This window comes from Heptranchias perlo, chromosome 2, assembly GCF_035084215.1.
Source record: "Heptranchias perlo isolate sHepPer1 chromosome 2, sHepPer1.hap1, whole genome shotgun sequence".
NCBI classification, from domain to species: domain Eukaryota; kingdom Metazoa; phylum Chordata; class Chondrichthyes; order Hexanchiformes; family Hexanchidae; genus Heptranchias; species Heptranchias perlo.
Window position 1 is genome coordinate 101,974,889 of NC_090326.1, and position 26,638 is coordinate 102,001,526.

At 39.0% G+C, this 26,638-nt stretch overlaps 1 protein-coding gene across 3 annotated transcripts in view; it reads left to right on the forward strand.

The window, feature by feature from the left end:
• The window catches only part of zgc:110045 (uncharacterized protein LOC664755 homolog), a 141,173-nt gene that overhangs the window by 108,988 nt on the left and 5,547 nt on the right, over positions 1–26,638 (forward strand). Inside the window, exons 6-13 of one of the 3 annotated variants that reach the window (XM_068005172.1) lie at positions 192–323; positions 6,952–7,080; positions 7,440–7,583; positions 8,814–8,855; positions 9,328–9,403; positions 10,385–10,443; positions 20,790–20,959; positions 25,959–26,219. In XM_068005172.1, the coding sequence (XP_067861273.1) occupies positions 192–323; positions 6,952–7,080; positions 7,440–7,583; positions 8,814–8,855; positions 9,328–9,403; positions 10,385–10,443; positions 20,790–20,959; positions 25,959–26,043 (837 nt within the window). In that variant the 3' untranslated portion in view covers positions 26,044–26,219. Of the gene's footprint in view, positions 1–191; positions 324–6,951; positions 7,081–7,439; positions 7,584–8,813; positions 8,856–9,327; positions 9,404–10,384; positions 10,444–20,789; positions 20,960–25,958; positions 26,220–26,638 lie in introns of those variants that run through there. The other 2 variants (XM_068005180.1, XM_068005190.1) reach the window with 2 other exon arrangements.

The following is a 26,638-nucleotide window of genomic DNA, read 5'->3' on the forward strand; positions in this document are numbered from 1 at the left end:
CATTCATCTCTTGGCCATCTGTTCGAGATTTTGCAAGTATTCATTTTCTATGGAATCCACAATGAACTTCATGCCTGTCCTCCTTTATGGCTACTGTATTTGCTGTAATCCCAGATATTCTGAGTAGAGGATCAAAGTTTTAAATGGAGTGACAAATCCAAGACTAATTCTTACTGACGTTGTTATTACAGGATATAAATGCTTCAATGACAAACAGTACAGTGACAAGTAAACCACCTGTGACATTACGTCTAGTTGTTCCTGCAAGCCAATGTGGCTCTCTCATAGGGAAAGGAGGTTCAAAGATCAAAGAAATCCGTGAGGTAACCCTCATTAGAAACTAGAATTTAATATTTAATCTGAATAATTTTTGTATATCCCATTCTCAATATAAGTGGGAAAAGTGACTAAATATTATGCACATAATAATATCTGAATGATCAGAGTGCAATCTACAGTAACTGATAGTAAATTAAACCCTGTCAATCTTTATTCTTTATAATAACAATGCATAGGATTCATTTCAATTTGATAAAGAATGACATTATTAAATACCATTACCAAAATATTCTGATGGATATCATGGTCAAACATTCTAAAATACCCAGTAGAAATGTTTATTATATTTTAAATGTATAATGAATTCTATAAGAGGGTCTCACGCCCCTGGTTGAGTGAGGTTAGATTATTGTAAAAAAAATGTATTTTAAAAAAATGTGATAAGTTCCGAAAATATGGACTGGGGTACACCAGCAGGTTACAAAGTTGATTTACAAAGGTTTTCTTGTAGAGTTTATTAGGTTTGATGTTGATACTTGTGAATGTAATGTATTGTATACAAATCAAAATGTAAGTGAAAACCTGACTGGAAAAATATCCCAGGAATCTAGAAATATCTCTACAACCAACTCTTCTAAACATGATGGAATTTTACAAAGTCTTTTGTTTTCTTCAAAAATTATGACTGGACTAGTAATATTTCCCTGCCGACATTACGAGCTAAGTGCAGTATGTTTATTAATAAGATTCATCTGAGACAGGGCCAATCCATATGCAGTAATCTGATTTTCACTTTCAGTCCAAAAGAAATCCAAATCCCAAAAAGAAAATTCTTGTTCCTATTGGAATAGGAGCTTGAAGAATGACTGGGAATATATTACCCAGCACGGTGGCCCAGGACATTGGCGATTCAGTTCATTGTTCCACCGGGCATGGGTTCATCCCCCTCACACTGATTTCCCAGTCTCAATTGTGCTGCAGTAGAATGAATCATAGAATCATAACAACGCAGAAGGAGGCCATTCGGTCCATCGAGCCTGTGCCGGCTCTTTATAAGAGCAATCCAGTTAGTCCCATTCTCCCGCTCTTTCTCCGTAGCCCTGCAAATTTTTTCCCTTCAAATATTTATCCAATCCCCTTTTTGAAAGCCACGATTGAATCTGCATCCACCACCCTTTCAGGCAGTGCATTCCAGATCATAACTACTCGCTGTGTAAAAAAGTTTTTCCTCACGTTGCCTTATGGTTCTTTCCCAATCACCTTAAATCTGTATCCTCTGGTTCTCGACCCTTCCGCCAATGGAAACAGTTTCTCTTTATTTACTTTATCTAAATCCTTCATGATTTTGAACACTTCTATCAAATCTCTTCTCAGCCTTCTGTGCTCTAAGGAGAACAACCCCAGCTTTTCCAGTCTATCCATGTAACTGAAGTCCCTTTTCCCTGGAACCATTCTAGTGAATCTTTTCTGCACCCTCTCTAACTCCTTTGCATCCTTCCTAAAGTGTGGTGGCCAGAATTGGACACAATACTCCAGTTGTGGCCGAACCAGTGTTTTATAAAGGTTCAACATAATTTCCTTGCTTTTGTACCCCATGCCTCTATTTATAAAACCCCAGGATCCCGTATGCTTTTTTAACCACTTTCTCAACCTGTCCTGCCACCTTCAAAGATTTGTGCATTTATGCCCCCAGGTCTCTCTGTTCCTGCACCCCCTTTAGAATTGTACCATTTAGTTTATATTGCCTTTCCTCATTCTTCCTACCAAAATGTATCACTTTGCACTTCTCTGCATTAAATTTCATCTGCCATGTGTCCGCCCATTCCACCAGCCTGTCTATGTCCTCTTGAAGTCTATTGCTATCTTTCTCACTGTTTACTACACTTCCAAGTTTTGTGTCATCTGCAAATTTAGAAATTGTAGCCTGTACACCCAAGTCCAAGTTATTAATATATATCAAAGAAAGCAGTGGTCCTAGTATCGACCCCTGGGGAACATCACTGTACACCTCCCTCCAGCCCGAAAAACAACGTTCACCACTACTCTCTGTTTCCTGTCATTTAGCCAAATTCGTATCCATTCTGCCACTGTCCCTTTTATTCCAAGGGCTTCAATTTTGCTGACAAGCCTATTATGTGGCACTTTATCAAATGCCTTTTGAAAGTCCACGTATACAATATCAGCCGCATTGCCCTCATCAACCCTCTCTGTTACCTCATCACAAAACTCAGTCAAGTTAATTAAACATGATTTGTCTTTAACAAATCTGTGCTGGCTTTCCTTTATTAATCCACACTGTCCAAGTGACTTTTAATTTTGTCCCAGATTATCGTTTCTGAAAAGCTTCCCCACCACTGAGTTTAAACTGACTGGTCTGTAGTTGCTGGGTTTATCCTTACACCCTTTTATGAACAAGGGTGAAACATTTGCAATTCTCCAGTCCTCTGTCACCACCCCTGTGCCTAAGGAGGATTGGAAGATTATGACCAGCACCTCTGCAATTTCTACCCTTACTTTCTTCAGTAACCTAGGATGTATCCCATCTGGACCGGATGACTTATCTACTTTAACCATAGCCAGCCTTTCTAGTACGTCATCTTTATCAATTTTCACCCCATCCAGTATCTCAACTATCTCCCCTCTTACTGTGACTTTGGCAGTATCTTCTTCCGTGGTAAAGACAGATGCAAAGTACTCATTTAGTACCTCAGTCATGCCCTCTGCGTAGATCTCCATTTTGGTCCCTAATCGGCCTCATCCCTCCTCTTGCTAGCCATTTACTACTTATATGCCTATAGAAGACTTTTAGATTCCCTTTTATGGAGACCAGGTGCTTCCCCAGAGGGAGGGAAAGGAGAATTAGAGGGCCAAGAAGCAGGTATTTAATTTGGACTGTACTTCTGGCCAGACAAGGTTAAGATTTTAGATTTTAAGGTGTTAAGATTTGGAAATCTAAAATAAAGTACCCCCAAAAAATGCGATTACCAAGACTTCCTCCATTGCTACATAGTTCAGTCTCCGGAAAGAGCAAACTGTTTAAAAAATGGCCTTGATAGTGCCATTATGAAGATGCTCCAGTTTTTCAGAGCAATTTCAGGAACACACAGTTTGTGTACTTTACTCACCTTTGCCACTCAATTCCTGTCTGTCACAAAGTCAGAACTTGAGTGATGAGCTGAAGTTGGTGGGTTGTGTGTGAGAGAGTGGCAGGGAAGGGGAGAGGGGCAGCAGAGGACAAGAGAGAGGTGTGCAGAAAGAATAAGGAGAGAAGGTGGTCAACATTTACCTCAACAGGGAGAGAGGGGCTGTGAGTTATCTATTTTATGGTTCAGTCTTTAATCAAAAAGGCTCTGAGGCATTTTGTTCCAAAGTATAATAGCTTTATTAAGAATAAGTAGCAAAAATATTAATGTACAAGTGTACAATTAAACATGGCAAAGCTTAACACCACATAAGGCTCCGAGGTGCACCCCTCGAAGGTCCTTGAGATCAGTTGAGCGGTCCAGCCTCGCTCTGAAAACATTCTAACAAATACTCATCCTCATCTTATATATGTTTTTAGGCACATTAGCACTATATTCGGCCTCCCATCAATCATCCGCCCTGTCTCATGAATCTGCCATGCCTTTACTTCCTTAAATTCCAGATGACACACAACACCTGACATCATGCCTCCTATATGATTAGTTATCTCCAATTATCAAGGACATTATGTTTGCCCAAAGCATCTCGCACTCCCACCAAACTGGATAACTCTCTTTACCCATCTTATGCACATGAGATAAGAATGACACATAATGCTCATTACTCAAGGGGTCTCTTTTCTCAAAGTAACCAAAGTACCTTTTCTTTTGCAATATTAGTTTGTATCCATCAGGTCAGTGCAGCAACTTCACATCGTTCACATTCATTTGAATGGAGGGCCAAATGGCAAGATGTCATTCTCACGCAGCTTACGGAGGAGGGTCCATAAGACCATAAGACCATAAGAGATAGGAGCAGGAGTAGGCCATTCGGCCCCTCGAGCCTGATCTGCCATTTAGTGTGATCATGGCTGATCTGATTTTTACCTTAACTCCACTTTCCTGCCCTTTCCCCATATCCTTTGACTCCCTTGCTGATCAAAAATTTGTCCAACTCAGCCTTAAATGTATTCAATGACTCAGCCTTCACAGCTTTTTGGGGTAAAGAATTCCAAAGATTCACGACCCTCTGGGAGAAGAAATTTCTCCTCATTTCCATCTTAAACAGGCAACCCCTTATTCTGAGACTATTTCCCCTAGTTTTAGATTCCCCCATGAGGGGTAATACCCTCTCAGCATCTACCCTATCAAGTCCCCTCAGAATCTTGTATGTTTCAATAAGATCTCCTCTCATTCTTCTAAACTCCAACCTGTTCAATCTTTCCTCATAAGACAATCCTTCCATACCTGGAATCAACCTAATGAACCTTCTCTGAACTGCCTCCAATGCAAGTATGTCCATCCTTAAATAAGGGCACCAGAACTGTACACAGTACTCCAGGTGTGGTCTCACCAGCACTCTGTACAGTTATAGCATGACTTCCCTGCTTTTATACTCCATCCCCCTAGAAATAAAAGCCAATATTCCATTTGCCTTCCGGATTACCTGCTGCACCTGTATGTTGACTTTTGTGTTTCATGTACGAGGACACCCAGATCGCATCTGGTTAAGCAACTTCGGGATTTCCGTGTTTAACTGTGCATGTACGGTCGCCGGAATTTGCTCTACCATTTGCACAGAAATAACGGTGAGCCCTGTTAGCCTCGTCGTTATTTTCACAGGAAAATCCGGCCCATAAGATTTATAGATGACTGCCTCATCCGTTATCTAAGCTGAAAATATTATCGGAGTAATTTTTCAGGTTTGTGCTGCTATCAGGAAACCTTTCCCACATATCGGCTGCACATAACAGGAAATCGTGGGTGCACTTCCCACATTTTCCAAGATGCACTGCCACTGAGTAAAGTTCACTGCTAGCAGTACAGATTCAGAAAATTGGCCTTTATATTTATGTATTAATGGTAACAGGAAATGCCCTCACTGTTGTGATTACCCTTGGGAGAATATAATGGCATTATAATGTTTTAAAAAATCTGTATATTGTAAAATCTAAATGAATGTTTTCAGGTTGCTGTGTAGAAAATTTCTTACACCTTTTAATTTGTTTTTACTGTTGCGAATTTTGTGCTAGCAAACATGATCATTTCAGTGCTGGGAATGTAACAATTTTCCACATTTCGTACCCAGTGACAGCAATAAATGCTCCAAGGATAGGTATAGCATAACCAGATACGGAGTAAAGTTCCCTTTACTTTGTCTCAACAATGGAGAAACATTTTCCGTCTGCAGTAGGTGTGGTGGAATCTTAAATATATTTCTGATCTTGCTACATCTTGCTTGCACAGAGAAATTTTCCCCAAAATATTCCTTAACCTCAAACTCAGAAAAGCCAGTTTGTGAAGAATGGGTTTACAATTTTGTTTCACCAAGCGCATAGGGAAATCTCCCCTCCCCCTCTCCATAGCTATCTTGCCAATTTAGTAGCAATTAGTGCAGAATAGTAAGCAGTTTTATGCTGTGTGCTTGCTCCCATTAAAAAACTGAGCTAAGACTCCCAAACTTAATTCAACCAGTGGAAGGAAGAGAATTTCAACCCATCATCTAAGCTGGATTTAACTCAAATCCTAGAGCTGAAAGAAGAGTATGCTAACCAACTGTACCAGTTAGTCCATCTAACTTTTTTGGCTTTTAAAAGAAATTATATTGACTTATGGTAGACAATGCCCTCTTCTGTACCAATGCTGGACATTGTGTTCAGTCTATATAAACTCTTGGGTATCCTACAAAGTATATTGCAAAATCATAAACAAATCATGTCTTCCTTTAGAATTCCACATACACCTAGCCATCTTTAAGCATCAATGCTATTCATGTCTGCAGTTAAAAGAGTATAAACCCATTCATTGATGCCACTAAAAGAGTATAGTCAGGTCAATGTGTGATACAATGTATAGATACGAAAGTTATAGTTAATTTTCACCTTTGTATATTAAATGCCATGTTGCATTCTTATATTAAATTCTCACTATTGTTGTTCAGTTTTGTGGACCATGGATCTGGTTATATTTCTTATTATACAAAATCCATTGAGGATTTTAAATTTATTCCATAGAGCTCTATTGCACTATACCCAAGGTATACTTAAAATCCTACAAGATTTGACTTTGACATGTACAGCCTTGAGGAATTTGTTCCCAAGTCTAAAAGAATATTGTCATGCTTTATTGGATCTCCTATAGAATATTGTGATAATGGTTCTATAATATTTCTGTGCAAATACTTGTTCAAGGCATTGTGCTAAATGTTACAGAGATAAGTGTAGAAACATGTCTTTCATGGAATGGAATATGTTTAACTTTTATAGGTACATATTCAGAATCATTCTGGAGAAAAGGTGCTTCAAGATATATTAATTGTTTAGTGTTGTTGAAAGTGTTAAGTGCTGAGTCATTACAAATTCAGTCATTACAAATGTTTAAGAAAGAATTCTTGCATATTTTTTATCAGTGGATTCAAGTTGTCATTCAGTTTCTTTCTACTGTATCTGTAGAAGGGTATAAATATGCTTTTATTATTCTCTGTTTATAGACCACAGGGGCCCAGGTGCAGGTAGCAGGTGATATGCTTCCAAACTCCACTGAACGTGCAGTTACTATTTCTGGCACACCAGATGCCATCATTCAATGTGTAAAACAGATCTGTGTGGTGATGCTGGAGGTATGACATTTGGAGAAAAATGTGAAACCTACCCTCACATTTGAACTTTGCAGTCACTAGCTAGAATAATAGTAATTGTACAATTATGCATTTTTTTCAGTAATGAGGATGAATTACTATAAGATTCTATAATCACTTTATTAGTAAATGGATCTGTTAAATCATAAAATTCATCTCAAATTGTTAATAATAAACATGAGGAACTGTTAATCATCAAAAATATTGAGTTATACGTTGGAGTTAATGCTTTGAACTGTTTTATGAAACTAGTTACAAAAGCAAGAAAAAAACCTTTCAATTTAGTAAGAAGATATGTAAGTAAAACATTGCTTCTATTGCTTTATGTTCCTTGTCTTTAGTCCCCACCCAAAGGCGCCACTATTCCCTATCGCCCAAAGCCTGCCTCTGCACCCGTCATTTTTGCAGGTGGCCAGGTAAGAGCAGACACCATTTTGGCTTCCGCAGGAAACCACAGCGTCTTGGCCCACCAGCAGCCAGCACCTGTTAGTTTTTCAAATTTTTTTCTGTCTTCTTTCTTATCTTAATTACTAATTTAGAAACTTAGTATGCCTGCATCTTATTTATGTAGGGGCTGACTAATAATTTAACATCTGATAATAATTCTAATTATTCTCAGTTTCTCCTGATACTGCATCAATCTGAATTTGTTTGACAGTTTCTAACATAATATTAATTGAGAAGTCTATAAAATTATGTGGTGAATTCATGAATTCTGACTTTCTATTATTAACAATACTATATTGGTCTTCCCCTACCTCAAATAATGATTTGGTTAGATTGCAAAATAAGAAATCTAAATATTGCATGTCATATTATCTTACTCAGTTACTGCATTTTAAATATTTTATAAAAGCTTGATTTTTCAATTTTGAGGAATCAATTGCCCTTATATATTTGACATATTTCATTACATGGCAATCATTTCAATGTTTAAAGTATATACCACAGGTTCTGGGTAAACAGCACAGTACCTAGAAATGGATATTGTTACTAATTTTGCCTCTGCTTGCTAAGACAATGTCTGGGGTCTTTCACTGCCGATTCTAAAGCATATCAGTTTTTCTTAAACCACATTTTCATGAAGTGATACTTAACTAAGCAAAATCAGGAAGATCCACATTCAATCCTTGATCTATGATGTGTTAACCAATCTCAGCTGGGGTGGTTGGAGGGGTGCAATTGGCCTCAGTATCCCCAGGCTAGACAGGGAAAATCATCCAGAGTTTGTGCTCTTGATCATTGTCTAGTGACTCCTGCTGGAATCTGCATGCGTGGACATCAGGTTAGGATAGGAGGGGTCTTGGCTGAGATGCCCCCACAGTTGAATGGTCATTGACACTCACTGCCCAGGCTTACATGTGATGAATAGCCATTTGTACAAGGCACTTCTGCAATGCTGACACCAATGGAATCTCACTGCAATATAAGTTACAGCCTACAGGCAGGGGGGGAGGGGGGGTTGGGAAAAGGAAGAAAAAAATATTCACACACATTTACATTCAAAATCTGACTAAAATCCTATCTGTCCCAAAAGGGCAAGCTATTCCTTTCAAATTCAAGAAATGGACAATAATGTTTTCATTTTAGATGTGGCAATTATTTTAAGTGAATGTGATTTTGTAGTATTTTTATTCAGTTTTGTTGTGGTATAATTTAATTTTTTAAAAGTATACAGATAAATTTAATTGCATGTTTTTAACCTTTTGTTTTAGGCATACACAATTCAGGGACAGTATGCAATTCCTCATCCAGACGTGAGTCCTGTGCACTACAATCAGTGCCCTCTTTCTTATTTGTTCTGGGCAGCATTTACTTTCTGTCATTAATGAGTGGAAGACAGTTTGCTGTAGTTTCTGCTGTGTGTAGTACAGTAGTACATAGTTGAGTGTTAATTATTTGAAGTTTGTTTTGTGCTTTATATTTGCTAGAAAGTACATTGGCCCAGATACAAATCATTGACTTTGTGCATGTTAATAGCTTAAAATTTGTTAATCATTTAAATGTAAACAGTAGTTGGACATTAACAATAGTTATTGTATGTATAACAGTAGAAATGTCATTAGCTTTAACAGATTTGTTTCTCAATAGTAGCATAGAATGATTGATTGATTTTAAAAATGCATTTAATTTAATTAATTAATCCTGTTTTTTAAAGAAAGATGGTTTCTGTATTCTGATATAATTCCATTTGATTGGTTAGCTCTAATTTCCCATCCTGCCCTGCAGTTGACCAAGCTTCACCAGTTGGCTATGCAGCATACCCCTTTTACTCCCCTTGGGCAGACCACCCCTGGTTTCCCTGGTACGTACCCATGACTCCCTGGGGATGTCCTTTCTCAAAGCACCTTTATCTCCCATGGTCATTATATCACTTAATTAAATGTGGTCAATGACCAAGTTTCCTGTTGTCACGTTTAACTGTGACTAATTTTTATAATTACCCTTGTAATGAGTTATGTCATTAATAGTTATTCATTGTTGTCTTGTACCCTTATTAACAGCTTTGTTGTTAAAAAAAATAATGATGTTATGTTGTAGCATCATTTAAATGTAATATGTTTCTGTTATTAATTCCAATGTTGTATAATTATGTCCTGTTGTTTAACGTCTTTCCTAAATTTCATTTTGTCCTAATATTAAGCATATCTGTATTAGCAAAACCTCGATATTCTCATTAACATACATCTGATGCATGTTACATGAAAAAGTTGTGTATGATACAGACAGAAACAGTAAAGCCTACTAATCAGTTCTTCTCTTTCCTAAATCCTTATCATGTTTAATTTACTTTTAAGATGTGACCCTTTTAATTTGTGTTTCTTTTAGGGAGATAGCTTCCTTTCCAACCCTTCCTTACTTAATACAAACTAACCTTTTATCACTAAACCAGCACTTATTTTTTCATTTTTTTATGCTCTTTTCTCTCATTTACTGTTTTTTCCCTTCATCTGTTACATCTTGTCATCTGTTTTAATTTCCGTTCTCACCTGGAATACTCTTTTACTATCTTGTTCTTTGTCTCTCTTTCCGTATTTTCTGTACATCTATTGCCTTTCCCCCTCACATCTGGAGTTCTTCCTTTTGTTTGTGCTTTCTTCCCTGTTCTTTAATCTTCTCTTTGCTTTTATATTTTATATTCTGTATAGCTGTCTCTTTCGACCTCTGGCAATTATTCTTTGTTCTTGCTTCTCCTTTCTATCTATCCTTTAAACCATTTAAGGCCTTTTGTTTGTTGAATACCTGCCAGAAGGTTGATCCTAATAGACTTCCCTTTCTGCCCCAGCAGCAGGACTGGATGCCACTGCTCAAACCAGTTCCCATGAGCTCACTATTCCAAATGATGTAAGTGTTCCTAAGTTATCTACTCCTACCACTGTACATGCCATATTCCTAATCATGCTAATACCAGTGTGTGTAACCACAATAAATAGTCATTATCTCCTTCATAAATTTCACCTGAGGAAAGGGTATAGAATTACATTAAAACAAGCTTAAAATAATAATAGAACACAAACCAGGATTGTGCAAATGCTCTTTTTAGCTTAACCATGATTTTATGTTAAAATCAATTTAGTTATGCACACTATGGATGATAATTCTTGATTGAAAATGAATCTATAAATAATGTACTGACATGGTAATGTAAAAATTGGGTTAGTACTGCACATTCTAAAGAGAAGCATGTTTTCTTTGATGGACTCAAATATTGTGGCATGCCTGTTTAGATGATACTGGATATCATTGGAGATCTGAATTATAGTCAGTAACAATAAGACTATAAAATAACCCCACAAGTTAATAAAGCAATTACATACAGACAGATTCAGACACACTGAGAACATGGCTTAGCAACTGAACCCAAGTTTTCTGTAGCTACTTTGTACATATCTCCTAGCTATTCATTTTATCATGTATACAATATGATGACTTTTTTTAAATGATTAAAGGCACAGCCTTCTTTTTTTATTTCTTAATATTACTTTCAGACTCAATAGAGATGCATCACATCTGTCACTAAATATGATCATTACACATTATCGGCCGCCTATATGTCTATTAATACCTGTGAAATGATACTGCAGGGTGGGTGGGTGGGTGGAAGCATTGACGTTGAAAATGGCAGCTATAACAAGCAACCAGGAATAATTCTGTGCTTGACATTAATTGGCGGATTGTAGCAACGTAGCACAGAATTAATGATTTTGCATCCAATGTTAGTTAAACAAGACTTCCTTTTAAGACTGTTGCTTATTCAAACAAAAGCTCTTCTCACATGATCCAGTGATCATTGGGACACAGCAAATCCAAGTTATCTCCCATGTGATTTGTTTTGATAGCAAAAATTATTGAAAAATAATGGATATAAGGGTGTTACTTTTGAATTCATTTTTTTTTAGTATCTATTAAAATATGAATAACGTGCATGATAAACCTTTCCGTGTAAAGTTTTCATAGATTCTGAAATTTTGAGCAAATTGAAGGGTCTGTAAACTCTGCTGCACCGCTGAAGTTATTGTTCTGTGGGCCTGGATAATTTACAAGAGATTGGGAATGCAGAGATTTAAGAATAAATTAACATTTCCATTAACTCTTTCAGAACTGGAAGCTGATTGCTTTCAAATGAATTGTTGTTTTATTGCATTCCATCTGCAAAAACATATATTTTTCCGCAAAATTAATTTTTAAAAAATTCGTTCATGGGATGTGGGCGTCGCTGGCAAGGCCAGCATTTATTGCCCATCCCTAATTGCCCTTGAGAAGTTGGTGATGAGCCGCCTTCTTGAACTGCTGCAGTCCGCGTGGTGAAAGCTCTCCCACAGTGCTGTTAGGAAGGGAGTTCCAGGATCTTGACCCAGCGACGATGAAGGAACGGCGATATATTTCCAAGTCAGGATGGTGTGTGACTTGGAGGGGATCACGCAGGTGGTGTTGTTCCCATGTGCCTGCTGCTCTTGTCCTTCTAGGTGGTAGAGGTCGCGGGTTTGGGAGGTACTGTCGAAGAAGCCTTGATGAGTTGAGCAGTGCATCCTGTGGATGGTACACACTGCAGCCATGGTGCGCTGATGGTGAAGGGAGTGAATGTTTAGGGTGGTGGATGGGGTGCCAATAAAGCAGGCTGTTTTGTCCTGGATGGTGTCGAGCTTCTTGAGTGTTGTTGGAGCTGCACTCATCCAAGGCAAGTGGACAGTATTCCATCACACTCCTGACTTGTGCCTTGTAGATGGTGGAAAGGCTTTGGGGAGTCAAGAGGTGAGTCACTCGCCGCAAAATACCCAGCCTCTGACCTGCTCTTGTGGCCACAGTATTTATGTGGCTGGTCCAGTTAAGTCTCTGGTCAATGGTGACCCCCAGGATGTTGATAGTGGGGGATTTGGCGATGGTAATGCCCATTGAACGTCAAGGGGAGGTGGTTGGACTCTCTCTGATTGGAGATGGTCATTGCCTGGCACTTGTCTGGCGCGAATGTTACTTGCCACTTATCAGCCCAAGCCTGGATGTTGTCCAGGTCTTGCTGTACACTGGCACGGAGTGCTTCATTATCTAAGAGGTTGCGAATGGAACTGAACACTGTGCAACATAGGAACAGGAGTAGGCCATTCAGCCCCTCGTGCCTGCTCTGCCATTTGATAAGATGATGGCTGATCTGTGATCTAGCTCCATATACCTGCCTTTGGCCCATATCCTTTAATACCTTTGGTTGCCAAAAAGCTATCTCTCTCAGATTTAAATTTAGCCATCAGTGAACATCCCCATTTCTGACCTTATGATAGAGGGAAGAACATAAGAACATAAGAAATAGGAGCAGGAGTAGGCCCCTTATTCTAAGATTATGCCCCCTAGTTCTAGTTTCACCCATCTTTGGGAACATCCTTACCGCATCCACCTGATCAAGCCCCTTCACAATCTTATATGTTTCAATAAGATCGCCTCTCATTCTTCTGAACTCCAATGAGTAGAGTCCCAATCTACTCAACCTCTCCTCATATGTCCACCCCCTCATCCCCGGGATTAACCGAGTGAACCTTCTTTGTACTGCCTCGAGAGCAAGTATGTCTTTTCTTAAGTATGGACACCAAAACTGTATGCAGTATTCCAGGTGCAGTCTCACCAATACCTTATATAACTGCAGCAATACCTCCCTGTTTTTATATTCTATCCCCCTAGCAATAAAAGCCAACATTCCGTTGGCCTTCTTGATCACCTGCTGCACCTGCATACTAACTTTTTGATTTTCTTGCACTAGGACGCCCAGATCCCTTTGTACTGCAGTACTTTCCAGTTTCTCGCCATTAAGATAATAACTTGCTCTCTGATTTTTACTGCCAAAGTGCATAACCTCACATTTTCCAATATTGTATTGCATCTGCCAAATCTCCGCCCACTCACCCAGCCTGTCTACATCCCTTTGTAGGTTTTTTATGTCCTCCTCACTCTCTACTTTCCCTCCCATCTTTTTATCATCTGCAAACTTTGATATGTTACACTCAGTCCCCTCCTCCAAATCGTTAATATAGATTGTAAAGAGTTGGGGACCCAGCACCGACCCCTGCGGAACACCACTGGCTACTGGTCATTGATGAAGCAACTGAAGATGGTTGGGCCTAGGACACTGCTCTGAGGAACTCCAGCAACAATGTCCTGGGGTTGAGATGATTGACCTCCAACAACCACTACCATTTTCCTTTGTGCTAGGTATGATTCCAGCCACTGGAGAGTTTTCCCCCTGATTCTCATTGACTTCAATTTTACTAGGGCTCCTTGGTGCCACACTCGGTCAAATGCTGCCTTGATATCAAGGGCAGCCACTCTCACCTCACCTCTGGAATTCAGATCTTTTGTCCATGTTTGGACTAAGGCTGTAATGAGGTCTGGATCCAAGTGGTCCTGGCAGAACCCAAACTGAGCATCGGTGAGCAAGTTATTGGTGAGTAAGTGCTGCTTGATAGCACTGTCGACGACACCTTCCATCACTTTGCTGATGATTGAGAGTAGACTGTTGGGGCGGTAATTGACCAGATTGGATTTGTCCTGCTTTTTGTGGACAGGTCATACCTGGGCAATTTTCCACATTGTCGGTTAGATGCCAGTGTTGTAGCTGTACTGGAACAGCTTGGCTGGAGGCGCGGCTAGTTCTGGAGCACAAGTCTTCAACACTACAGCCGGGGTGTTGTCGGGGCCCATGGCCTTTGCTGTATCCAGTGCACTCAGCCATTTCTTGGTATCACGTGGAGTGAATCGAATTGGCTGAAGACTGTCTTCTGTGATGGTGGGGATATCGGGAGGAGGCCAAGATGGATCATCCACTCGACACTTCTGGCTGAAGATTGTTGCAAATGCTTCAGCCTTGTCTTTTGCACTCACTTGCTGGACTCTGTCATCATTGAGGATGGGGATGTTCACAGAGCCTCCTCCTCCCGTTAGTTGTTTAATTGTCCACCACCATTCACGACTGGATGTGGCAGGACTGCAGAGCTTTGATCTGATCCGTTGGTTGTGGAATCGCTTAGCTCTGAAAATGCTGAATATTATTAAAATAATATAATATAATATTAAGGAGAATAAAGAACTAAGGGTTATTTATTAATTTCCAAATTGTTTGAGTGGATGTAGCTGGATTGCTCTTGCATAGAGCCTGAATGGCCTCCTTCTGTGCTGTAACCTTTCTATGATTTCTATTGTACAAATCACTGAAACACTTTACTCCAAACATTTTGTACAGATATTTTAATGGCAGATCTATTATAAGGCTCACAGTCTGATCCAATAAGCCATTATCAAACACAACAAAGAACAGCAGGATGGGAGTAATTCTTTCGAAAAAATAATGGCCCACTTTTGTTCTTCATTTGCACAGGAGTTTCTTGGGACAGCATCCTCGGCCCAATTATTTTCAGCTGTTTCATCAATGACCTTCCCTCCGTCATAAGGTCAGAAGTGGAGCTGCTGGCTGATTGCACAGTTTTCAGCTCCATTTAGAATCATAGGAAATTTATGGCACAGAAGGAGGCCATTCGGCCCATCATGTCCGTGCCGGCTGAGAAACGAGCCACCCAGCCTAATCCCACTTTCCCGCATTTGGTCCGTAGCCTGCAGGTCACAGCTCTTCAGGTGCACATCCAGGTATTTTTTAAATGAGTTGAGGGTTTCTGCCTCCACCACCCTCTCAGGCAGTGAGTTCCAGACCCCCACCACCCTCTGGGTGAAAAAAGTGGCCTAACCAATGTTTTATACAGTTCTATTATAACCTCCCTACTCTTATATTCTATGCCTCAGCTAATAAAGGAAAGTATCCTATATGCCTTCTTAACCACCTTATTTACCTGTCCTGCTACCTTCAGGGATCTGTGGACATGCACTCCAAGGTCCCTCTCTTCCTCTGCACCTCTCAGTATTCTCCCATTTATTGTGTATTCCCTTGTCTTGTTTGCCTTCCCCAAATGCGTTACCTCACGTTTCTCCGGATTGAATTTCATTTGCCACTTTTCTGCCCACCTGACCAGTCCATTGATATCTTCCTGCAGTCTACAGCTTTCCTCCTCACTATCAACCACACAGCCAACTTTTATGTCATCTGCAAACTTCTTAATCATGCCCCCTACATTCAAGTCCAAATCACTGATATGTCACAAAAAGCACGGGACCTAGTACTGAGCCCTGTGGAACTCCACTGGAAACAGCCTTCCAGTCACAAAAACACCCGTCGGCCATTACCCTTTGCTTCTTGCCACTGAGCCAATTCTGGATCCAACTTGACACTTTCCCTTGGATCCCATGGGCTTTTACTTTCTTGACCAGTCTGCCATGTGGGACCTTGTCAAAAGCCTTGATAAAATCCATGTAGACTACATGAAACACGCTACCCTCATCGACCCTCCTTGTTACCTCCTCAAAAAATTCAATCAAGTTAGTCAGACAGAACCTTCCTTTAACAAATCCACGCTGACTGTCCTTGATTAATTCGTGCCTTTCTAAATGACGATTAGTACTGTCCGTCAGAATTTTTTCCAATTATTTGTCAACCACCGAGGTTAAGCTGTCTGGCCTATAATTGCTCAGTCTATCCCTTACTCCCTTTTTAAACAATAGTTCAACATTATCAGTCCTCCAGCCCTCCGGCACCACACCTGTAGCCAGATAGGATTGGAAAATGATGGTAAGAGCCTCTGCTATTTCCTCCCTTTCTTCTTTTAACAGCCTGGGATACATTTTATCCGGGCCTGGCGATTTATCTACTTTTAAGGATGCCAAACCCCTTAATATTTCCTCTCTCTGTGTTTATCCCATCCAATATTTCATATTCCTTCTCCTTGACTACAATGTCTGCATCGTCCCCCTTTTTTGTGAAGACAGATGTAAAGTATATATCACTGTTCGTTCATTGTTGCTGGGTCAAAATCCTGGAACTTCCTACCTAACAGCATTATTGGAGCACCTTCACAGCTACAATGGTTCAAAAAGCAAGCCCACCACCACCTTCTCAAAGGGTAACTGGGGATGGGCAATAGATGCTGGCTTTGCCAGCAATGCCCACTCCCGAGAATGATTTTTTAAAAAACTCCTTGTTGACAGCACATACTGCTGGTGAATGCTGTAGACTAATGAATGATTAGTGTAGCTTGTTGCCTGTGGCCTGTATTTCAAAACTAGTTTAAAATTGATGAGTTTTCAACATATAAGAAACTCTTAGTTGCTGACAAGGCTTATTAATTCCACCTTTGGAAAACTACATACTTAAAAATTGTATGTTTAATGTTTAAATATATCTTAGAGGTTCACTGGATCTTTTTCAAACTATTAACAATGAGTCGCAGACTTTCACCTTAAACTGCCTGTTGCTGTTGCCTGTCAATCTGCTGCTTGTACTGAAGGCTGTCCAACAGCTTTATCAGTGTCTCGAGAGTTTTATTGATCACTGTGTGGTGACTCCTTTCCCAATAGAGAATAATATTTTGCAAGAAGACACATTAATTGTTTTGTAAGATAGTTCTGACATAGTCCACAGAAAAATGGACATCCTTCTCTTGTGTAGAAAGGTGCCCCATGGGTTTAGAACAGGCAGAAGAAACGGGCTGCATGAGGCAAATTAAGAAATCCGGCTAGCACAGTAACATTATGAACCACAGAATATGGACATTGTATTCCAGTGGGCAGAATGAGTATTGCTAATTTTTGAATAATTTTACCTGCCATTATTTTTTTTGTTGCATTAAATATGAGAATATTTAAATGTCTAAAATCAGAACTAACCACTGGAAGATGAAATTGCCCTTGACCTGATAACTTAATCAGTGAATATATTGCTCAATATATTGCTCAATTTTAGCACACCACTGCCCTCCCAGTTGAAATCAGCTGAGTTAGCTGATTTCAACTGGGAGGGCAGTGGTGTGCTAAAATTGGTCACAGTGCCCCTGAACTACGGAAGGGGAACGAAAGCCAAGGTTATCACCTCTAATTGCCATCCAATGACTGGGGCTGAAAGGTGTCTGTATATGGACATCTAATGAAGGCCAGATCAGGCTTGGCTGTGGTACCTCCTATGGTTGAATAATCTGTCAACATTCATGACTTAGGCGCACACATCAGAAATGGCTCCCAAGTGTGAGATACTGGAGGGGTATTGGCACCCATGAAACCAAACCATGGCACGACTCAATGCTTTCAGAAGAGAAAAGGAGGGAACATTTTAAAATGTAGAAAATGCCTGCAGCAGTAAACTTATGTAAATACCTGCTGAGTATTTCCAGCACTTTCTGTTTTTATTTATGTTTATATATTTTGGCTATAAACGCTTACTGGCTACTCACATTAACATCCAGTCCAATATGCCTGTTGGCTGACATTTCTGCTTTGGAGAAGGTTGATGGAAGAACAACAAGAATGATTCTGAAACTTAGGGCTTTTAAATAGAATAAACTCATAAAGCTGGACTTGTTTTTGCTAGAAAAAACAAAATCATGTGGGTAAATTATCCAGGACTTTAGAAAGTGAGGGCTTATAGTCAAACCTATAAAAATAAGTTTACCTCTGCAGATATTTTCTATTTTAAAAAAATTCTCCCTGTTAGAAAAGCTGACTGGTACAGATTATTAAAGTAAAAACAGACTTTTTAACTTGGATTCACAACGGTACCCTTCCCTGCTCTCGATGGCATAGGAACCACTAGAAGAAAGAGGGGCTAGCCCAGGAGACCCTCCAGACATGCCCCCAAAATGTTGCTGGGATGTGGGAGGCTTGGGCAGCAGGTGTACCTTCCTCAGTTCCCCCTCCCCGGTCGAATTTCCAGGGTAAGTTAAATGGGATGGGATTGCACCCCCAAATTACAGGCTCCTGCCACAACTCTGCCTGCATTCTGTCCGTGCACCAGAGGGCTGGAATTTCTAAACAATGGTTTTTAACTATGTTATGCAAAGAAAAACAGGTACATTTTACTAAAAATTGATAAAAGACTTGAAAATAAATTGAAAGGGGATGAAGGGGTAGATTTTTGTTTTCACTACCTGGGTGGTTATTTGCCAAAGTGGATCAGCCATCCTTTATAGAATGTAAACAATTTTCATTCTATTGAAATCAGTGGAATAAAAAGCAGGGGTGGTGGGGGGGGAGGTTTATAAAGGGCAGGCGAACTACTCCGCCAAATTATCACCCAGGCAGTGAAGACAAAAACATACGATTAAATCTTCAATTACAAAAATCACCAGCCCATGGGCTGCAGCGTTCACTGAAAATGCCAGTACTGTAATGGTAAGGCCCTTCAATGCTCACTCAGTTCAGTGACCTTCAAATAACTACTAGAGCCTGCCAGCACCTAGTCATATCTCATTTACAAAGTAAGAAATTCTGTCCTGTTGTTGCAAGGGATTAACGGCTGTCACATCATTCACATCAGATGTCCTGACTTGTAGGAATGACTCATAAGAATCATAAAACTTCTTATGCAGTTTCCAAAATATATTCAAAGCGTACAAGAATTATAGAAGGGCAAAATTTTATGAACAGAATGTGTTGTGCTAACATCATGGTTTATTGAAAGTGTGGGGCTAAAATTTAGGTTAATGTAAAAGCAGCCTCTCTTAACTCAACAAATATTCATGATTTTAAATTGATGCATTATACTAATTATGTAAATGAGGCATAACTGCCAGATTTTTATTTATTTAACCAGTAATATTTACTTCTAATTACAGATACAAAATAGGTTGTAATTAAATGACCCAGTGGTACAAGCATTGGTGACTAACATGCTCTTGCGGTATAGTTTGTGTCTGCAGATCTGCCTATGAGAAATTTCTTGTTTCTACTCCATTGCCAGCAGTCGGCAAATAGTGTATGTTTCCCAACAGGAAGAGAAGCAACATGGTAAACAGAGGCAAACCAGAGGCAAACTGTTTGCTCACTTGGAATTGAGGCAGTGAGTAGTGCAGGAGGATCAAAAGAGGAGGAGATTAAAAAAAATACAGAAGGGCAGCTAGGGACAAATTAAAAGAGAAAGAAAGGCTGGTAGCCTTTCTGTGCAAAGTATTACCTCTTCTGTCTCAATGAAAAAATCTACTACCTTTTAGTAGGAATCATCATTTTTGCAGGTTATTGAGACTTCCATTTTGGGCTTCCATTTCACTACTGAACCATTCTGATGACCCAAATGTGTCCCAGAGTGGCTCCATTGATTTCAATGGGAGAAGGTACTTTGAAGGGGCTGCTCTGGACGGGCCTGATCTCTACTGTTCAGATATACAGTGGCACCCAGTGGGTAATGATTTTTCTTTGCTCGAGAGCTGCTTTAGGAGTTTTAGTCAAAGAGCGAAAGAAATAAAGAATTGCAATTAATAGTCCCTATCATATTTCTCAGAAACATCTCAAAGTGCTTCACAAAGTGAATTAAAGAAAGACTTGTATTTATATTATAAAAACATTTATAATACTATGTTAAGCTTACTACATTACACTTACTGGAACATCAAATTATAATTTCTGTAGCAGCCATACAAGAAATGGTGCAAAATCTCATTGTAAAATGAAGAGGTTTCACGTGGAAAACTAAAGTCAGGGGCCTGCTTCACCAGTGCAAGTTGTGTGTCTGGCCTGACAGCTGCCCAAATGGAAGGACACAGACCCTGTCCCAAATCACAGCGATGGGATCAATTATATAGTCAGGGCAGGCTACCCAGGACTGGAATGGCACTTCAGCAGCACCTGTCCTGATCTGCTGTTGGAAGGTGGAGTGGCCCACAGCCGCTCTAATAAAGTCCACTGAGTCCATAGAGATGTGTCTGCATTTCATCTTAAGCTTCTAAAGGAGCCATAAAGGCTGAAAATGAAAATAATCAATCCCTTTCAGGATAAATTACTTCTGACTGGGAGTTTTATGGGGCCTTCCCAAGCACCTCAATGAAACACATGGCAGCTTTCAGCTGGCAAGAGTTCTGTTGAGGCCTTATAAGGCCGTACTCATGGAACTCCTGGGGTAGCCCAGGAACTCCCTCAAACATGACGGTTTGATGCAGAGGGAAGGGCAGAAGACTTGAATTATCAGTTCAATATTATGCATTTTGTGTAGTGTTTTCAATTTCTATTTCCTTGACAGAAATAGCTGCTTCAAATAAATATTCATTTAACTAGAATTATCTGTATTCTACATGTCACTTTAATAGTAGACAAAATGTCTTCCTATTTTTCTCTCATTACAGTTAATAGGGTGTATTATTGGCAGACAAGGAAGTAAAATAAATGAAATCAGGCAGATGTCAGGAGCACAGATCAAGATTGCTAATGCAACAGAAGGTTCCACAGAGCGACAGGTTACCATCACAGGGTCTCCTGCCAATATTAGCCTGGCGCAATACCTCATAAATGCAAGGTAGGTTCACTATTTATTGTCCTTTGATATCTCTAGAGAAGAAAAGAGTATATCACACACTGACGTAAGAAATTGTGCACTGATTGTTGCAGTCAAAACGAAAATGCTACAATCATGCATATAGAGGATACACAGTAAGGAATCATGGGATGACTGTTCATTCCATAAATAAGAAAAAAATTATAACCCATAAATGAATAGATCGTCTTAAAAACAGATTCAACTGTTTCCCACTATGCCTCATTGTGTATTCTGTTTATATCACCATTAACACTTTTAACATAAAAATAATTTCATTTGTTAAAAAAGGTTACTTTTCATTATGAAGCAACACATCACTTATATTTGATGTCATGAGGTTACAAGTGCTATATTGTTAATGTTATTCCATTGTACTAGAATAACAGCTATTTGGTTCTGATCTGTGGAGCTGGAGTATGATTCCTCATGAATAATATCCTGGACAGGAGTATTTCATAACAGTCTTGGCATGAGACTTCCATAATAATAAGAGTTCATAGTTACCTGATCTGTTGTGGCCTATGCATTAAAATAACACACAGGTCGAGCAAATATCTCCCTTCAAATGGTAGCAGCAAAGTTTGAAAAAAGAACACCACATGTATATTTTGGCAATTAATTCTCAAAATGGCCTGTATTTTACTTATTTCACTTGCCATTTCTAAAAAGATAACATTCAAATGTTCTTATTGCTTTTTGTGGTGATACAGCTTTTCCATTTAATATTTCTACTTACTGTGAGAAAGAGGCTTTTTTATTAAACATGATGCACATTTTCCCTTAGTCAGCCTAATATCACTACAGTCTTTGTTGTGTCTCCCTTGCCTAGTTCATTGACTCATAGCATTTGAAAAGACAATTTTGTGGCCATGGGGTGTACCGATGCACAGCATTTGATTGGCTCCTAGTCAGTGAAGCTTTCCTTGGATCAATAATCCAGGGACAAAAAGAATGTTGACTCTGAAATGGGGAGGAGGTTCATAGTATCCTTATGTTCTTTTAGGTTTCTTGTTCCGGCTCATAACAGAAACAGCAGGTTGGTGGTGAGAGGGGGAATTACAGGCTGATCACCTAGGCTGGAGGTGCAGAAAAGCCAAATGTTTAGAGCTAGGGTCATAATGAGCCATTGCTGAAAAACTAAGGTTTAAAAAGGCACAATTACTCTTAATGCTTTAAAAAAACAAAAAGTTGACATGAAGGAAAACTGCAAAGAGAATAACAAAAAAATATCATTTTTTGGCCAGCAAACTAATGAAAAATATTTTTATTAGCTTAGAAACTGAACCCTCAGTATTGAAAAAAATTAAGAGTTTTTTTTCACTTAACATAAACCATTTTGGGAATTGATTGCCAGAAAAGCACCCATGTTGAGTACATTTAATATTAATTGTGGAAAAGGCATAATTGCTTCGCTCTTGAGTGCTTCTATGATGCTATAGGTTATAAAAGGTCAAAGTATTGCCACACGCTGCACCTACAACTCCACAGATGAGAACCCAATGTGTGTAACTTTATATTTGTGCTCCACAATCTGTCCCTTACAAGCCAAACCAGTCACAAACCATCCAACTTGATCCCCTATAAGCTGGAATTCAATCAGGAAACTCAATTAGTCATACTTAAAACCTAGCCTATAAAATGATAAGACTCATCTCACATCTTCTGCTGTAAAAATCAACTTGGTACCAAAAGAAAAACTAACTTTCTTACATTGTTACTCATAATTAATATTTACTATAAACTTCCTAAAGTTGCCACAGAAAAAGTAAGGCCTACTTTGTCAATGCAGAAAACCCAACAACAAGCTATCATTAAGTCATCAAAACAAAAGTTTACTTCTCCAGGTCTCATGCAGTGCCAGCAAAGTTTCTCTTGGTGCAATGCCTCCCCTCTGGGTCTGACACAGCAGCTCTCCTCTGGGCCCATTGCAGCTCTTCTCAGAGTTCAGTGCAGTAGCACCCACTGTGATCTGTGCTCCACAACAGACGCTACACAATTGAGGTAACCTTTGGAAGCGGACATAAATTTGACCGCATCCCTGGAAGTCACCTCTGCCATGCAGGAATTAGATCCTGCTGAAAACTAAACATCTAAAGATCATTGAAAATAACAATAGCAAAAAATAAGTCTACCAAAATGGGATGAATGGTTTGAGACCAATGATTTGGTTTCTGTGTCACTTGTCATCCCAGCTGTCACACTCCACTGGTGATCACTCATTGATTACATGTTGTACCATGAGTCATTGGCATATATCCTCTGTTTATACCAGAGGTGTGATCTCAGAACCGTTATTATCTATTTTTGTTAACTACTGTTTCATTCCAGTGGGATATGAAATAGCACTTTATATTGCCATGATTGCTTCTCTGATTTTATCACTGCTTTCTCAGGGCATCAGACTGAAGCTTAATGGCTTTCAGTGTGCAAGTGTTCCCACATAATTTAAAAGCAAAATGCAGTCGAATCTCACTATAGATAACAAAATGGGACAAAGAAAATGCACATGACTAACATCAATACTGAATAAGCAGTCAGATACACCATTGAACTAGTTACAATTTGCATATTGAAAGGAGAGCCTTAAAATATAATAGCAAGTAATGTCCCCATAGTATATACTATGTAAAAAGAATTGTTCCTATTTATTTTCGCACTATCGATGTTAAGTATTATACTGTTTCAGCAGCATCTATTGAAGTAAACTGTTGAGTAATTGGATTTCTTATATGACTTTCTACTTGAAAGAAAAATACAGATTAAGGAAGCTTTGCACTTCTTTCTAAGTGCATAATATGGAATTATTTTCCCCTTGATTACAGAGCTGCTCAAACCTAATTCCAGGAAAGTAATACAGGCAGTTGTTTGCCTGAATAACTGATTATTCAGAGTTTGAAACATACACTGCTTCCATCTGATCAAACCTAATTCCAGGAAAGTAATACAGGCAGTTGTTTGCCTGTGCTTTTTATTTCCATATAAATTGACATCAGGCAGAGATTATCACACAAGCTTTGGATTTCAAAGAACAACATTTGCATATTTCAAGCCCCCAGAGTGTGGTGCATCCTACACAGAAATAGATGAGGGAAGGGGGCAGCAAAGGCTCTACTGTTGCCCTCAGCATGCTGGGTTAGAGGGGAGTCGGAGTTCCTGCTCCTGATCACGATGCAACAAGCCCAATTTGAAAGTGCATGTGTGTGGGCATTGGGTGAGGCCAAGATTGGGCTGGCTTGTGATGTCCCCTGTGGTTTATCAACCTGTCAACATGCACTGCAAAGCCAACAAATGCATGATGACCATTTGAGTGAGACACTGGAGGCTGACCATTGTTTTCAAAAGTGTACTCGAGCGAGGGGTCAACAAATATAGAAGAGGAGGGGGGAGAACATTGGCAAGAAAATAAAAATAGAAAAAATGTATGAAAGGGCTTTCAAATACATAATATTGCTTAGAGAATGAGATTTTACCTTTCTACTTTGGGTTGGATCTCTACTGCATAAACAGTTGAATTTATCCAATTGTTCAATTGTAACTGCCAGTGAAGTACCATCAACACGTAGAAGCATAAAATGTCATAGCACAGAAACAGGCCGATAAGCCCATCGCATCTGTGCGATTTTTTTTCCAAATGAAGCGTCTAGTCTATTCCCACTCTCCTGTTTACTCCCCATACCTAGCAATATGCCTCTTTCTAAAGCAACTATCTAATTCACTTTTAAAAGTATTTATGGACTCTGCGTCAACAATAGTTTGTGCAGAGAATATTACATTCTAACCACCCTCTATGTAAAGATTTTTTTTTAAATCTCCCTTTTAATTCTTTTCTGATTATCTTGAGTGTGTGCCGTCTCATCCTTCATCTAGTGTGTATAATCTCTCTTGTGTTTTTTTTGTTCTGCAACATTTCCCACAGTAACATTATCGGACCCTAAATATTAATAGATTGATTTTTATGACACTAACAAAGCATGCTAGCAACAGCTGGTGGCAGATAAAGGTGAGCAGTGAACAAAATCCAAATTTGTCCAAACTTTGGGGATTCAGTTTCAGCTGAATATTGGTTCAAATCACAACAGAGTGACAAAATTCCACCTGCAAACAGCTAGATCCTCAGAAACAATAAACCTTGGTAGTTCAGACTCGAGCGCTTGTACATACACCAAATTTTTTGGGGGGATGGGGATTTGAAATTTTCTTTAGCATCAGCTGGATCTGTTCAATTTATGGAAATTCAAACTCTACACATTCCAATGATGATTCCAGCTGAGGGCAATTCTTTCATTCCCGTTTGTAAAAGATTAATTTTGCAGTAGACTGCGTCAATGCTTCTAAATATGACAAAATAATATTTTTTTCATTGTAGGCATGTGGACTAGTTTTGTTTCTAAACTAATACTGAAGTCAGAGTAGGAGGCAGGGCATTTCACATTCATAAAAAAGACATTTAAAAACTACTGGTGTCACCATCATTTATAACATAGACACTGTGAACCACTGCTCCCTGAGGTGAATCCTCTGTCCTGTCGATTCTGAGACTATACCTGTGGTGTAAACAATATTATTTGATAGCACCTGTCTGTGCACAGATTCTTACAGCAGATATACAGGGAACAGTCTTTCATAAAAGATTTTAAATTGTCTTTCCTTCATAAGCATAAACCTGTTTAACAGGATGCAGTCCCCATCTTTGAGAAAAATGCTGGTTAAAAGGTCATACCAGTTAAATATTGTTTGGTATTTTTAAGTTTAATATTGTAATTCAGAGGCCATACAGTCAAACCTCTTTTATAGCCAACTTGGTTATTACAAACCTTCCATTAGAACAATTTTCCTTTCTGTTAAAGTGTATGGAGTTCAACCCCTGTTAAAGCCAAACATCTGTTTCTAAATAATTCACAGCTCAGCTCCCACATTTGCAATGGTTTTTACCCCATTATTATGAGCTGGTCAGCTGTCATTGTTTTGACACTCACAGGAAGTGCGCAATGACATCATCAGGCATGGTCCCAGCACATGTGCGACAGTTGGAAAACCCAGTGCAGCAGCTGTGTCTGTGGTAAAGGAATAAAGTCAGCTCAGACCTCGATAGAATGAAGCCCCAATGAGAAGAACTACTTGGCCAGTCCCCGTGGGTTTGTAATAACGGGGTCTGACTGTATATTGTTAATATCCCCAAGTCGCATTCAAGACATATTTAAATAAAAATGTAACATTAAATAGCCAGTATGGAATTTGTGTAAGGATATTAATTTGGTACAATGCCTTTGCTAATTAGGTTTTTGGAACAGTATCATTGAAGTCATTAGTTCCAGCATTAAAATGCACTGTAAAGTTAAAAAGAAGTTTTCATCGCTTGCTGGAAAATGTATTGTTATAGTAATAGTCTTGTATCTAGCTGTCAGTAAGCATGTTATTATAGTATAATATAATAGTTATAATTTTTCATTTATTCTTTAAAATCCTTAAGTCAACTGATCTTTTACACATTTGCTTACATCTAATAATGTACAATGTATTATATATTTATACATGCCATATCAATGTGAAATGTGAGAAAATGTTGGTTAAATTTAGTCTTTATATTCCAGTAATTCGTTGGTGTGTATATGCATATACCATTAGTACCCTTGTATATAAAGTATAATTACATACTCT